This window comes from Tinamus guttatus, unplaced genomic scaffold (assembly GCF_059628265.1).
Source record: "Tinamus guttatus ecotype Peru unplaced genomic scaffold, ASM5962826v1 Tinamus_guttatus_pri_ptg000012l, whole genome shotgun sequence".
Lineage (NCBI taxonomy): Eukaryota > Metazoa > Chordata > Aves > Tinamiformes > Tinamidae > Tinamus > Tinamus guttatus.
Window position 1 is genome coordinate 2,324,763 of NW_028288546.1, and position 15,866 is coordinate 2,340,628.

The 15,866-nt window shown below is 38.2% G+C and overlaps 1 protein-coding gene across 2 annotated transcripts in view; it reads left to right on the forward strand.

Moving 5' to 3' along the window:
* RSPO2 (R-spondin 2) overlaps positions 1-15,866 on the forward strand; it is a 92,913-nt gene that overhangs the window by 39,711 nt on the left and 37,336 nt on the right. For both annotated transcript variants that reach the window (XM_088523135.1, XM_088523143.1), the window contains exon 2: positions 5,539-5,727. In XM_088523135.1, coding sequence (XP_088379261.1) covers positions 5,539-5,727 — 189 coding nt within the window. The remainder of the gene's footprint in view (positions 1-5,538; positions 5,728-15,866) is intronic.

Here is a 15,866-nt window from a genome sequence, read left to right on the forward strand (position 1 = left end):
AGCATGAGTTTTGTGGCTTCTTTGTATAGAGCATTGGACTAATTAATCACAAAAGTCGCCCTTGACCTTGAATTTCTTAATTCTATTAATTCAAGACAATGACTAGAATCAAGCTAGTCAAAACGTTTCCATATTTTCATTTTTTACTGAAGTTTTCTGTCCAAAACTTACATTTGTTTTTGCACAGTTGTAGCAAGAAGTATGCATTTTTCTTGGCCCGCTCCTAATCATAATTCATCAGATGGTTTTTAAGTATTATGACTTTGCAATTTTTCAGTGAAAGTATGTTGGTATCATATATAATATTGGTGTGTATGTGTGGCTGTTGTATTCTTTCTTCTATTCTTTTTACAGTAAGGACATGTGCTAAGTGTGACTATTTTAGTTCAATGCAATGGAGAAATAGGTATTAGATGTCATTACATTGGCAATATCAATTAAATTTGGTATTATATAATGTACTCTCCTCTGCAATAAGTACAACTACTAGCCTTTTAGTCCTTTCAGTTTCTGCTGTGCACCTCATGTTTGAATTGATAAGTGACTGTCTCAGAGACATTTCTGCTAAGTTTAAACTAAAATCCAATGAATCACCATCATTTCTGCATCTGCAATCCCAGTCAGGGCAAGACATCCTTTAAGCTGGTGCTTGTACCAATAAGCCCAGTTTCTGACTTCAGAGAGTTCAAAAGACAGAAATAAAGACTGGAGGATACTAACTCTGATTGGGTCGTGGTAACGAGTATTTCAGTCTGGCCTTCTAAGGAAATCATTTTTAGGTAACAATATTTTCTGTCACTTGTTTTCTCTGCCAGACTTTTCTCTTCCTGCAACAGTTTTTGAATCCATTTTTCAATTTCAGTGCAGCTTTACAGAAATGTAAAAATACCAAGTTCTTGTAGTGAACTGCAATACTATCCCAGCTTCTGAAGAGATTTGTGACAGCTCGCAAGTGGGTATACAAGAAAGACAGATTTACAGTGGTTTTTCTGAAGTGGGCTGTAAGACATTAAAATCCATAGGAAATCAGATGCTGTTAGTTCTTTTGCTCACTGAACAGCTTGTATTATTGTGGTGAACAGACTAGACTCATTTTGTACTGTTGATTCTCTTGTGATTTCAAATAGTCATAACAATTCACTTTAAGCGATATTACTGAAGCATTTTCAATACATTCGATCCAGACAAGAGTTAAAGTAATTAACTGACATCTGAGTTTACTTGATATGGATCCAAACCATGAAACCTTGAACACCCTTAGAGTTCAGGAGTGTTTCATTCAATGTTTGGGCACTAGTCTGTGTTCTCAAGTAACCTTTTTTTAACTTGCCATACTTAATCCCAGATTTAAAATAAAAAGCTACAGGGGGAATCAAGTCTAAAAGCTTTTTCTTTATATGCAGAGATGCTCCAGGATATGGTTGTAGAGGCAGAAAACACACAGAATAGAAAATACATCTGTAGAAAATAGAAATAAGTAGAAAATAAATCTATATGGAGGTGTGTGCATGTGCAGGAGTTGTTTACACCCAGGCCATGCTTGTGTGGCTGTACGGAGCATCGCTGCTGCTGCCAGGAGGTCACAGCCCCAGCAGCAGCCAGGGCAGCCGTGCCCTTGGGGACCCGCGGGATGGTGCTAACTTGGAGCACGTGTGCGTTTCGAGCTTTACGGCGTGACGACAGCGGCGCTCTGACGCTCGTTAGCATTTGCGGCCCTCGTGCACGGAGCGAGTTTTCCTGAGGGAGTCGGATGGAGAAAACCTGGCCGCCGGCACACACAGTCGAGGAGGGTGTTCCGGGCACGACAGGCAGGGTGGAAATGGGTGTGGGATGGCTGGGATCGTGTGTGATGGATGTGTGTGTGACGGTGCATGATGCAAGTGGTAACCCCGCAAGTGATTGACAGCTTGGAAACATGTTGTTTTCGCCTGCAGGCTAATACAGAAGAGAAAAAGAGGGTTAGGAACAAATCCAAAAGGAAGAGTTTAGATTACTCTAGAAAGATTTTAGATTTTTCTGCTGAATGTAGAGATGCTTTTCACTTCCTATTCAAAGAGCAAATAGATGAGAATTGAACAGCTGTGTGTGCTAAGGATATTTTGTGCTTGCTGTGTGACTAGCGTGGAGGAAGATAAGATGGGGGCAGATATGAGAGGATTTGATTTATAACCCGTGTTACATAGGGCCTAAGAAAGAAAGTTAATTTGTTATCTTCAAGCCAATGTGTCACTGAAAACACTGCTACAATATTTTGATTCAATGAAGAATGTGTTCTGTGTCCAAATAATTTAGGGATGGAGCATATTGTGTTTTTTTCCTGTTTTTTAACAAGTTGAAGTGGCAGAAAGGATGCAATAGAATTAAGTTTACTGGTACCTGGTAACTAGGAGAGCAAGAAAGAAAGTCATTACTGTGACCATCAAATATGTGAACATTTTGACCTTGATATGTTATGCAAAGTAGATGGGCCACAGTTTAATAATTGATTATTGAAGTAGCAATAAACTACTAAAGCAATAAATCCCATCTGTAACACCTTGCATCTGAGAGTTTGAGAGTAGTTTATTAGCGTTAAGGAACTGGATCTCCTAGAATTCCTATGAGAGAAAAAAATCCAGGCACAGAAATTATCCCAACAGTGATTTGTTGGGGACACCCAGAAGTTAAGAATCTAGATGTGATCATGTGTTAACTTTGGGAATAAATATATACAACATATTTTGAACTCTTGGATATATTTTGTGCTGACCATGAGCTTTGTGGCCTCCATCTCCTAAACCATGGACAGCAGAGGATAATGGAAGATCGTTTTTTGTTGCCAGCTCCATTTCATAAGAAAGCATGCTAGGATAGTGTTATAGCTGAAGCCCAGAGAAATGGGCATAACTGTCTTCCAAAATCTGTCTTCCAAAATAAGTTTTTTTTTAACAGACATCTGACCAGAAATTAGAGAGAGAGGAGAGTAACGTGGACAGTGTTAAAAAAAAAAAGTTGCACAGTAGAATTGAACTGAGAAGCATGATCTGTAGCTGAGAAGTGTGAATTTTAATGTGAGTCAGTGAGGAGAGAGGACACGAGACCTACATGGACACTGCTAATGTGTCTGTTCCAGAGAAGAGGGATACCCTGCCACACTACTTGAAGCAGCACCGTTTCCGTCAGAGAGGCCACATCCACGCTGCGTGGCCTTACGTTTCTTCTAGGCCTTAGAGAGTTGCTCTAGGTCATAATAGTTATATTCTTCTCTCTGAAGTCCCTGAAATAAAATAAGGGTTGTGCAATGCCTGCTCGGGCAGTGTTTTCATGGCAGCTGTGTGCGAGTGTGAGTCTTTTGAGAGATCCTGCTCAAGGCTGCTAGAAGAGTGTTGGAGAGGTGAGAAGCGCTGAGCGGTGCAGCCTTGTTCTTGCCATGAGGACTCCCTGGGGTGGACTGTCCCCACAAACATACCTGGGTCATTCTTTGGAGGGAGTTATTTTGCTCTGGAAGGGAGCACAGGGCTTGTGTGACAGAGTGCGGACAGCAAAGGCTGAAATGATGTGACCTGGAGAGATGGGTTATTTGGCATCATGTTCTTCAGCTGCTCAAGGGGAAGAGAGTAGAAAAAAACCACCCTTGATTTAGGGAAGAAACAATATGTTGCATATGGGACCCTAACTTCAGCTGATCTGAAATCCAAAGAACTTACAAGTGGTGAATAAGCTGAAACATCTTGCAGTTTGCCTTGTACTTTGTTCCCCCTAATTCTTTAGTTAAAGGACAGGGTTCTTTGGGAAATCTTGAACAAGGTGGAGGTATGAGTGAGATACAAGGAGGCTAAAAAGGGACTTAGAGGTCTACAAGACTGCCCACCATATGTTAAGCAACAATTGTTTTGCAGTACACGGTCACATGATATTTGATGTGGTTACAGATCTGCAACCCCTGCCGACAGTGAGATGAGGAATGTGCTCAGGCCTAGCTCGTCATCTGCTTGCTTCCCTTCTTGTATGTCTTTGAAGATGTGGACTGTGAGTGAGAGCATTTGTGAGCTGAACTGTAGGGAAAGCTGCATCCAAGGTTTTGGGGAGACCAGGAGATGAGCATTGGTTCAGGGGTTCAGCTGCTCTGAGAGAGTGTATTATTACAAATGGCTAAGGGCTGGAGGGTGGCACGGATACCGCAGAGGGAGCAGATGCTCTTCACGTGCAGAGAGTCTCCCTAGCGTGTGAGCAGTGAGGAGGCTCCAGCCCTCATACAGGTCCCACTGGCTGAGCTGTTTCACGCCAGATTGCTTGGCTCCCCGTCCTGCCTGCCACCCACCAGGATGGCTTTGTGCAAGATAAGAGCTGGATGCTGTCGTGCAGGACTGGAGGAGGCATGTGCACGGACGGGAGCCACGAGCAATGTGCTGTGCACATGTGTGTAGGTGAGAGTAAAGCTTATCAGCTACTGCTTCCAGAGGGTGATGGGCTTTTCTTTTTTCTTCTCCCAGTTCTGCTGGTGAAGTCAGCCATTGAGTGATGCCTATTAAGCATCCATATGGGATAAAAGTCCCAAAGTAAGGTGTGGACAATTCTGATTGTTTAAAAATGTAACAGTTAAACATAATCTTTGCCCTCTTGGCAAGCTACCCTAAGGGTTGCTGCTATTGAGAAGTTTTGGACACCCCAAAGACACTTTGCTGAATAAGGTTTCTCCTTGTTTCCAGTAATCCAGATTTGAACTGGCAAAATTCAGTGAAGTCCTGTGGCTAATGTAATATTTAAAAGGTACCTGTTATATTTAAAAGGAAGCCATCATCCCACTGCTAATTGCTGTGCTAACTCAGAACCCAAGGAAGCCCTGGCTGCGTGTGGGACAGGGAGAGATGGGCAGCTCTGGAGAAAGGCAGGATGGCCAGAGCTCCTGAACACGGGGTGCTGCAGCTCCTCTTCGTGTTGCAGTATGACGGCAAGGGGCACCCCAGAAGGTGGGCACAGCCCACAGATGCTGCCCTTGGCACCGTCATTGCTTCTCCTGCTCTTTCTCTGCAGAGCAAGCTTGGTGCCCTGGAAAGAGATCCAAGTGCGCTCTCATTTGTCATTCCACAGAACTGCTAGTGTGGTCTCTGGAATCCAATGACCATGACATTCCGGGCGGATATACCCGGCTGCCGGTGTCCTGTCCGTGCTTCACGGCTGTGCTGGGCTCATGGGCTCAGCTGCAAGCTGGAATTCAGCCCCTGGGTTTTGTTCACGTTATGTTGGTGAGCTTTATTCACCTTGGTCTCCGGTCGCCTGTACCTGAATGAAAAAAGTGGCACCTTTTCATTTTATTGTTAAGTGACATTGCATACTAATGAAAATAAAGAGTTTTTGATTTATTTTACTATTTATTAATATTTTTATTTATTCCCTGGCCAGTAAAGATGCATTAGAATGAGTACATTTTCAGAACCTTTCTTTCAAAACTGCTCGTGATTGTAAAGTAGATAAGTAAGACTTCAGAGGGAAGAGGACTTCCAGCCAAAATAATTTTCAGAATGATCTTAAAATGTGATTTATCTTCTTATTTTGCAGCTAGCTATGGACCAAATCCAATTTGCAAAGGCTGTTTATCTTGTTCAAAGGATAATGGGTGCATCACATGCCAACATAAGTTATTCTTCTTCCTACGAAGAGAAGGAATGAGGCAATATGGTGAATGCTTACATTCCTGCCCATCAGGGTACTATGGATTCCGAACGCCAGATATGAACAGATGTTCAAGTGAGTCTTTTTTTTTAAAGTTTACGTTCACTTTTATAGAAAAGCCATAATTCATGCTCCATATTTGAGATGATACATTGCGGAACATAATGATATTTCCACAGATGTCTCAAGATGATCATAAAACTTCTTTGCTAAAGCATATCTCAGCTGATACCAAGATACACGACCTTGAACAAATTAAGCAGTCAGTGTACTGACCTAGTTTAGTATTATTGTTGTTATTTTAGTTAGGAGGATAATTTAGGAAAGAATGAGGATTTAGACAGACATTCCTAGTTTTAACAAAGAAATCTCAATTTTATGAAATTAAAAAGTATTAAGCATTAATTTAACAATGCCTCATGTGGCTGCTAGTCTAGTATATGCACTTACACATGGATGGGCAGAACAGATATGGCTTCTTGTCCCCTTTGTTCTTACACAAATTTCATGTGACCAAACACCTGTTTTACCAGACCTGTTTTACTATGTATGTGTTGCTCTTTTAATAAAACAGATGTAATATTAAAAACAACAAAAAAAACTTTCACTTTTAATACTACATTTTATTTGGAAATGTACAGGCTGCTAATGTGCAACAAATTTGTTTTTTTGGTACTTGAAAGCACCACTATTTATACTGATGAATGATGTAATATATCTACATGTTATTTTACGTCATTTGGTAGTTCTGGCTGTTTGTATGGCTTTTGCTGTATTCTCATATATGCTGCTTATATGAGCATACAGATGATACATAATCCACATATGGATCATGAATCATTGCTACTGTCTCTAAATCATCTATATGAATTTGTCATGTTTCACAGTCTAACCAGAATTAGACAGGCGAACTTAAGAGCTTAAAGTGAGAAATAATCGGGTTTTGCTTCCCGAAATAATGCAGGGTGCATTAAATGCATGGCACTCTCCCTGCCCAGCGCTTCAGCGCATCACCGCGATGCTCTGTGCTGTGAGCAGGTGGGTGCCATCCTTCAGGTGACACATCATCTTGAGGTCCAAATGAGCTCATCCTGTGGCACTTTTCACTAGAATAAGAGCATTAACTCCAGTGCTCTGGCCAAGGGCCAGCTCATGTAATGACATCCGCCTGTTTCTCTAAATTCCCTGTGCGGTTTCAGTGGATATGCTATTCTTCACTTTGTGTTCCCAACTGTTATGTAACATTACCAAGCACTGCCTAATACATACCAGGTGACTAGATTTTGATGAAAAATTAAATGAGACTACTATACAGTTTATATACATATCTTTTGTAAAGTACTGGGGGATCTTGGCCTTTATATTTCACAACAGTGTTATGAATTCAGCAGCTTGTCAAATTTAAACCTTTCAAAATTGGTCTATAAGAACTTGCCCATGTAAAACAGTTTTTGAATACTACTAAAGTTTTGGGAAATGGATCAATTCATCTGTATTAGCCTCTGCTTTGATTGTGATGTAGGAAATGTAGTATGCATTAGAGGTCATGCTTTACTTTCTTAAAAAAAAAAAAGGTTATCTGCAAAGGGTAGATTTGGAATAAAATATAGCTCTTTTATATTTTATCACTTAGAGAAAGTGGCCTTTTTCCCTGAACTATAGGATATGTTTTAAAAAGTATTATAGGAGTTGTGTCCAAAGCATACTGGCATATGTTGAGTGCTAGATGTTTAACTCACCCTTTATGCCTTTGACAGTTTCCTCCTTTGAGAGTAATGATTTATTATTCACTGACACTTACAGACTAGTTCTGGTTCATCTACCATTATTTTTATATTATATAATTTTATTTTGATGTAATTTCCAAGTGATGTATTTATAAATCCCAACCTGCATGGTACATGCATTGCATTATGAACGCACAGATGTTTTGTGGGTTCAAGATGAGTTAAGGTGAATATTCTTTAAAGTAGAGAAGTCTTAAAAATTAGAGTAGACCTATTTCATCTTAGATACTTTTATGCATAACTATTTACAGGTTCTACAGCTCAGGTAGTATTTTCTCAGTAAAAATGTTAAAAAAAATATGCTAGGTTTGTAACTTGGTGAGTTAAAGCACATGACATACCTAAACTATAATGATTTCTGCCCTATTAATGTTGTTACAAACAAAAAAGTGTTTAAAATTTTGTTACTGAAACATTTGTTCATTTGTGTTAGAGAAGCTATGGAGCATGTTTTTGTTGGACATTGGAATGATTTTAAAAATCAAACATAATTAGTGCCAAATAGAACATGATATATATTAGTCAGATGTAACAGCTCCAAAACTGTGAAAATTTTGAATTTCAAGGCTAATGGTGAGGCTGCATCTGGAGTATTGTGTCCAGTTCTGGGCTCCACAGTACAAGAGGGATGTGGAGCTGCTGGAGAGAGGCCAGCGCAGGGCTACAAGGATGATCAGGGGCCTGGAACATCTGCCCTATGAGGAGAGGCTGAGGGAGCTGGGCCTGTTCAGCCTGGAGAAGAGAAGGCTGAGGGGGGACCTGATCAGTGTCTGTAAGTACCTTAAGGGAGGCAGTGAGGAGGATGGTGCTGGCCTCTTTTCAGTGGTGTCTACCGGCAGAACTAGAGGTAATGGCCACAAACTGAAGCACCAAAAGTTCCACAGGAACTTAAGGAAAAATTTCTTAACAGTGAGGGTGACAGAGCACTGGAACAGGCTGCCCGGAGATCTTCAAACCCGCTTGGACACAGTCCTGTGCCACGTGCTCTAGGTGACCCTGCGTGTGCAGGGGGGTTGGACTAGATGACCTCTAGAGGTCCCTTCCAACCTTAACGATTCTATGATTCTATGATTCTATTCTAATTTTCTTTTCTACATGTAAGCATGTAGAAGCATGTGCCTCTTGAATTTACTAAGCGATTCTAGATGTTTTTTTCTAGTAACAGCAAATCATGTGATTTTGAGATTGCTTGTCTCTAGAAAACAGAGTTTCTTTCATGCAGAGTTTCCTGCAAGAAAGAAACTAACTTCCCTGGGTGGCATGATTTTCATCTTGAACACTGAAGTCTGACATGTGCCGTATTTGCAACATGAACTTGGAAAGTGTTTGTCCAATCTTTTATGCAGAAGAATGGCCAAGAGAAGAGCTACATTTGGTTTATTTTTCAAGAACTGTTAACTAACTTTGAACTATCTCAACAAGAGATAAAAAATATTGAATTAAAGGAAAAAACATGACATCTGTCACTCAGTGTCTGGTTTAGCATGAGTCTGATTAATGTTTCAAGACTATCTTGACTATCAAGACTCTTCTGAGTTGAAAAACTCAGTCTGTGTTCATAGTAAGTTTTACCATTTTGTGGGGAGGAAGCACTTACTAGAGTTTAGAAATTGCAGTTTCCTTTAGCTTTGATGGGCTATTCTATTTGCTCAGTTCACCTTCACTTCTTACAGGAGGGCCTGAAGTTGCTGAAATTGTTATTGCCCATTCCACATACCTTAAGTAAAAGCAAAGTAAGGGGAAGGTTTTAAACAACTCAAGTATTTTTTAAACACATTTAGTTAATTCACTATATCACAAAAGGTAACTTTTTTACCATTATTACAAATATATAATGTTAATACATAACGGCTTGGCTATTGCTTATATCATATAGCAGGCCATATGAAGTTCTAAGATTTCTGTAGCCAGTGCAATTTATAACAGACCGTCAGTGTGTTCAAGGACCACAAATGCAAAACATTTTAAATAAAATCACTTGTCTTGAGTTTTTAGAATCAGTTTTCATGACTTTTCCATTCATTTCCTTAAAACATCTTTAAAAAAATAAGCAAATTAATTTGGATTTTTCAAATTAAATGAGATAGTCAGATACTCAGGGATAATCTACATATCATTTTACAGGCACCTTATTATTATTTTTCTTCTCATATCTTCCATCTTTTTTCTTCTGCAAATTCTTTTTGGTCATATTCTTAATGATTACTGGTCTTACTAAGTATTTTGTGAGAAGAGCTTCCTTCCATCTGTCTGGCAGTGAAAATCTTAACAGTGCTTTGAATTAAGATTTCTGAAATCTGTAGTCAATTTAGATTAAATAAAGCAATTGTATATTTGTAAAATGCTAATTGAAAACACTGTGGTTTGGCATTTATTTAAAAGATGTCAACTAATAATGAATCAAGGTTAGAACATACTTGACTGTATTGCTCAGTGTTTATTAAGTGAATTCATTTAAAAATACATTATAGTATTTCATGATTTGCATTCCATAATCCAAGCACTGATCTCTCTGAAATGGCTGATGTGTGGGAGGCTCCAGGAACTGTTATGGTGAAGAGGCTGTATATATCATTCTCTCATCACTAACGTCAGGAATCTTTATTTGTTTAATAATGACAAAACTACCAAAGTCACTTCCATTTAGGAATTTAAATACACCCTGGCCTTTATAGTTATTCCTTTGCAGCTTTATACTCCTTGCAAGGTTTAAACCTTGAGATAATTTTCTTCCTTTCCTTACTGTCCCTTCAGTGACATTCCTAGAAGTTAGCTGACACTTTTTCTGTTCCTTTTCCATTGGTGGTTCAACCGATAGTCTGTAGCGTGCAGTGTCAGCAAATACATCAGGATCATAGCATGAGGTTACGTCTGTAGCACCAGTGCTACAAAGATGGGAGTGGGAAGGCACTTGGACGATAGCTGGAACAAGCAAGTGTAGCAGGAACATGGGCAGGTTGGCATAGGTTCTGCGTTAGGAGAGGCAGAGGGCTCTGATGTTAGAGGTGCAGGGGCCTGTGAGGCAGAACCCAGGGCCAAGGACCTCCATATTAGGGGCTTCAGACCAAGCAACAGTTGTGAGGTTGGTTATCCTGGGGCATGACAAGTTGTGGGACCAGAGGCTCCTCCATAATGATGGTTCGGTGGATAAAATGATTTTGTACTTCAGAAAGAAAATCTTGACCATAGCAGGTCATCATCTGCTACCACTTTGACATCTTAAGCAAAAGGAGATACAGCAAGAAAGGATCCCGGCTTCAATACTGGGCCATATGCATAGACATATTCCTTCAATTTGGGAATGGCAAATTTCCTTCCCCAGTCTTAATCTGCAGCTTCCCTTTACAAAATGTGGTCATAACTGCTCCTTCTCCAAGGTGTTCTGTTCTGTTCTCTCTCTTGCTGCTCTGTCTGATGGACTCCACTCATGCAGATCCCCCTCTGTGCACGTTCTCACTTTCCTTTCCCATACTCAAGTGATGGTCACCGGTGGCAGCCTCTCACATGCAGCAGTGTTGGCTGTGAATGGTTATTTTTAATTGACATTAGTAGGAATTGAGCAACTGTTTTCTGTCCTTTCTACTATGTATGCTGCAAAATATCATTGTGGTGGAGGGAATTATAGTTGAATATTCAATCTTATTGTGTACGTTTAGAAAAAATGGTGCAAATGCTACAGAGTATCACAAAAGCAAAAAGGGGACAATGTAAAACTTGTGCTCATCACCAACTGTGCTTTAAAAATGAGTAATCACTCTTTGCAGCTGAAACAGGTTCTCTTTTCATCTTAAAATGCATCATATGAGAACTTAATTTATAGGCTGCCTTCTTGTTAACATTGTGTAAAAATACAAAGCTCATGCGTATGGAACATTTACATGGAACAATTTACTTTTCACTTTGAGCTTCAAAGGCAGTATCTTTCCTGGCAGGTCATCTCATTCTGCATCACCTTATAAGCTGGTGGTAAGTTTATCTTGGAAGAATAGTCTTTGTTGGAGTAATGCCATGCTCTCTGTAAGCAGAGTAAAGAACGAAGTTGCTGATGAGAGCACACACTCTTCTTTTTACAATAACATGGAAATGTGTCTGAGTCTAGGTTTAATTCAATATCTGAATTGTGTTTTGAACTCCTGGTCTTTTGATTTCTTCTCTAAAATATCAGTCGGTAAATTCCTTAATGATTAATGATTATTTTAAAAGGCGAAACACTAGTAATGGCTTGACATGACTGTCAGGAAGTCAAAACAGGTCAGGAAAATCTTTTAATATCACTGTGGTTCATCTGCTTAAAATATATCTCTAATTTGAGCATGATTTGTAATCCAGGCTTTTTCCAGCTAGAGTTCTTTAATGCACCATTTATGTAGTTTTCTATAAATATTTAAAATTTCATCCACCTCAGTCAGATTTGGGTTTTTTTTCTGATACTCAAGTAAATGGCAGATGAATATTTGGGTCAATGTAAATACAATTATAAAGTCTACATTGAATATTTTATTTCTGATTAGCTAAACGCTCTTCTTATAGACCCAATTGGTAGCCCTAACTTTGACTGAAACATGATTTAGAACCATTATCACTACTTCTAAAAAACCTGCTATATATGTAAAAATACCTTAGAAGAAAATTATTTCTGAAGTGCCATAGAGTGCTAGAGCTCATCAAAGATTAAGTAAAAAGGCACTTTGGCTCTTAAATTGCTTACACATTTTTTCTATTGCTACCCCATTTCAGTAAACAAAGTCTAATATTTTTTAAATTTCTGGTTTTGGACTCTCCTGGCAGTGATCTTTTTGAGACAAGAAAAGGAGGCTGAGAGTAAAAGATTATAATCCTTTTTCTTCTGTGGAGAAGATTCTGGCCTAAAATATTTTAATACTCTTAAATTGCCTCCTGGAACTCTCAGCATAAAGACTCAGGTCCTTAAGTCCTGTGGGTTTCCTGGCCTTTGATCGAAGAGTGACACAGTCTTAATGTTATAATGAGTTATGTTTCTTTCTTGTGCATATACTGTTCCTGTAACTGATCTCAAATATGGAAGCACTTTAATGTGCTGTTCTCCCCTCGCATTGCACTGAATTCAAGGTCTTATCCATCTGTCAAGCTAAACTAAGAGATTGCACAGTATCAATAAACTTTCCACTTGGAAAGGTGTATATGATTGTTATCTTCATGCTTGCCTCATAAATCAAAATTTCAGAGCTCTGTTGAAAGGGTAAGTTTTCATTTAGCTTTCTTTTGTCTAAACACTGGAGATATTTGAGCAGAGCACTTCTGTCTAACTTCAGCCTAGCTCAGCTTCACCAGGGACTTCTGTTCCACCCTTTCCCCTGAGAAGTGAAATCATGGAGCTGTGGTTTGTAATCACTCCTGTGACAGCTTCTAATTGAAAATAGACTTCTAGAAAGTACTGCTTTTCTTTAGCTCTCACTTTTTGAACCATGGTTGATTTAAATACATATTTATCATGAAAGATTATATCTTTTTGCAAGTTTTAATATCTTTCTTGCTGTTCAGATACTTATAGTGGGATCTGGTCTATCTGATGGGATAGAAGGTTATTAGTGAAAACTCCCCTTGCTGGAGCAATTAAGATCTTTCATATTAATTTCATCTGAGTTCAGAATTTATGTCTTTTGGTATTTGCATATAACTTTTGTGGGAAGCATGGTGCAATATTTTAAGAACTGTCATCTTTTTAGAAATGGAGATTTGATGGGAAGTAGACCCATCATGAAATACTACAAACTGAGTATAAGGGAAGAAAAAGGTAGGCACTCATAAGTATATATGCATCTAACCACCATTTACTCTTGTAGCTAGTGTAACTGAGTGGGAATAGCAGCAGTACTTTTTACTTCTGCAGTCTCGGTTTCTTAAGATTAGCTAGCTTAATGTGGTTTTTATGTAAGTGTGGTAGGCCCATTAAAAATGTGTGATTGCTTTGGTGGATTCTTCAGAAAGACTGAATTTATCAATTTATTCTTCCCCAAACACCAATCTTTTCTTTCCCACATTCAACTTCTTTTCTTTCCCACTTCCTACTTCTAAAATTTCCCAGTTATTTTTGTACAGTGGGAAGTGGGCACCATTTTCTGTTTTGTTTGCTTGTTTATTTGTTTTCCTGAAGAAGTAGATATTGAGAACATGGAAAAGGTCACTCCAGAGTGACCTTCGGTTATAGTGTGGTCAAACCTATAATTACAGTTAGCACCCAGTAAACTGAAGCATAGAGCTGACTCTGAGCATTAAAGTTGGATTTTAGAATTCTTACAGTAGACCTATTTTTTCAGTATTTTCCTCTAAATTGCATCTGATATTGATTAAATCATAGATATTTCATGTTTAAAGTAATTTATAGGAAAAATAAACTGAATTGGTAGAAACCTCAGCTGAACCTGGAGCTGCTACTGATGCCTCCAAAATATAATTATAATGTCAAGGACTCTACTGTAATGCAAAATAAATCTGCCATAAAAGGCAAAGGAAATGATATAAATAGGATGGGAGTTTTGAATTTTGCTTAAGAAAGAGAAAGAAGATTGATTCATTAATTTAATATTTAAATGCAGGGTATTCACATATGTGCTGTTAAATCAAAACAGTGGAAGCTTTATGGAAGGCATTCCCAGGGTCAGGTGAGGCAGGATTTCACACAACAAATGTATTTATATGTTATCAAAAAGCAACTTGTGCCAGAAGTTTGTCCTTTAATCCATTCCCCATTCCGCAGAGTTCGAATGGAATAAACTTTGAATATATTATTTCCCATCATATTTTGAAAGCAATACTTAAAACATTATTTCAAAAATACATTTGCATCACTTGGATGAAAAGGAGGGTTATGTGATACTAATTTTTTCTTTCTATGTTCTGTTCTGCACCTCATCATTGGACTAATGATTTGGGAAAACCCTTGATATCTTTTCAAACTGTCTTGTGTGGGTGGGAAAGAGGCAAGTGTTTTTCTGAATATTTAAACATACTGGATGTTTGATGCAAGAATTGCAATTAATAAAATATTTACTGTACATCTAGAGTATAGCAAGTCAGACTTACAATTAACTTTTGCACTAACTATTAACATCTCCAGACCACCTCCCTTTATGACTCTATCTTGCAGAGACATATTAATCTATGGAAGAGATTTTGCAGGTCAGATTCTTAACAGGTTATCTGTTCATATTAAAGATAAAGAATTGATATTTCTGACCAATATTACTGGTATATGTAATAAGGTTAATGTAATAATGTGTTTAGATCTGTTTTCATTCACCATATGATTTCAGAGTACCTTGGATAGATGAAGTAGTTTATACAAATACATTTGGAGTTTTGTCTAAGTAAGACAAATCTGTTTATTGCAAGGCAGGGACCCTATCTAAGAATTTATTTGGAATCATGGTGGACATACATCATCTACATGGCTTTCAGGCATCCTGTGCAGGCATTGATTTTCCCTTCTTTGAAAATGAATTCCAACATTCTTAAAAAAGAAATTCCTGGAAATTCCTGGCAGTTCCTGGAAATTTCCTCTAGACTAAACTGTACAGGGAGCCAAACCTCTGGTACTTATATGAACCAAAGTTTTAAATGTAACATGGAGAAAGTCTCTAACTAGACTTTATAGCAAACGAGTTGTGTCTGATGGTTGAGTTCTAATTGCTGATTTGCTGTTGATGGATGAGTTCTGATTTTTGAGTTCTTTAAAACCAAAAAGAGATACCAGCATTTGAAACGTTTGTTGTCCTCATGCAGACTGCCTCATTTGTAGCCCAATCCCACAAGAAGTCAGTTCTAAAAAGCCTCATATTTCCCTAAAATTCTCTATAAAGAATAATTTCCCACCACCATCAAGTTTGTGTGATGGCATGCCTTGTTTTGGCCTTCTGAAATTCATGAATAAATACTAAAATCTGTTTTATAAAGATTAGATAAAATTGCAGTGTTCTTAGGGGAGTTGCTCATATTTCACAAGTCACATATTCTATGAGTATTCTCTTTGGAAAGAATGAAAGAATGAAAAATAGATGAATGACATAAGTGACCACAAAGTCTAGTTCATTGTTACATGAAATGAATAACAAATGCTCATTGCTGTAACTTCAGGTAACTTATAGCATGATACAGTTAATGGAGGTTATATAAACTATTTAAATTATGTTATCTGAAAGATTTATTTTTATCTTTAAAAACTCTAAGATGTTCATTACTGTTTCAATATAATAGCTTTTTCTCGGTAGTCTTTGAAATGTTTTCGCCAGACATTTTTTGTGGGTATGTATGGCTGACTTTCATAAGCAACCATGAAAGCATTTCTGTCTTTCAGTTGTGCATATAATTGTTGATATCTACTTTATTTACAAGTTCCCATATTTTAGCATGGTGTAGGCAGTTTCTGAATCTATCATTGAATATATTTCT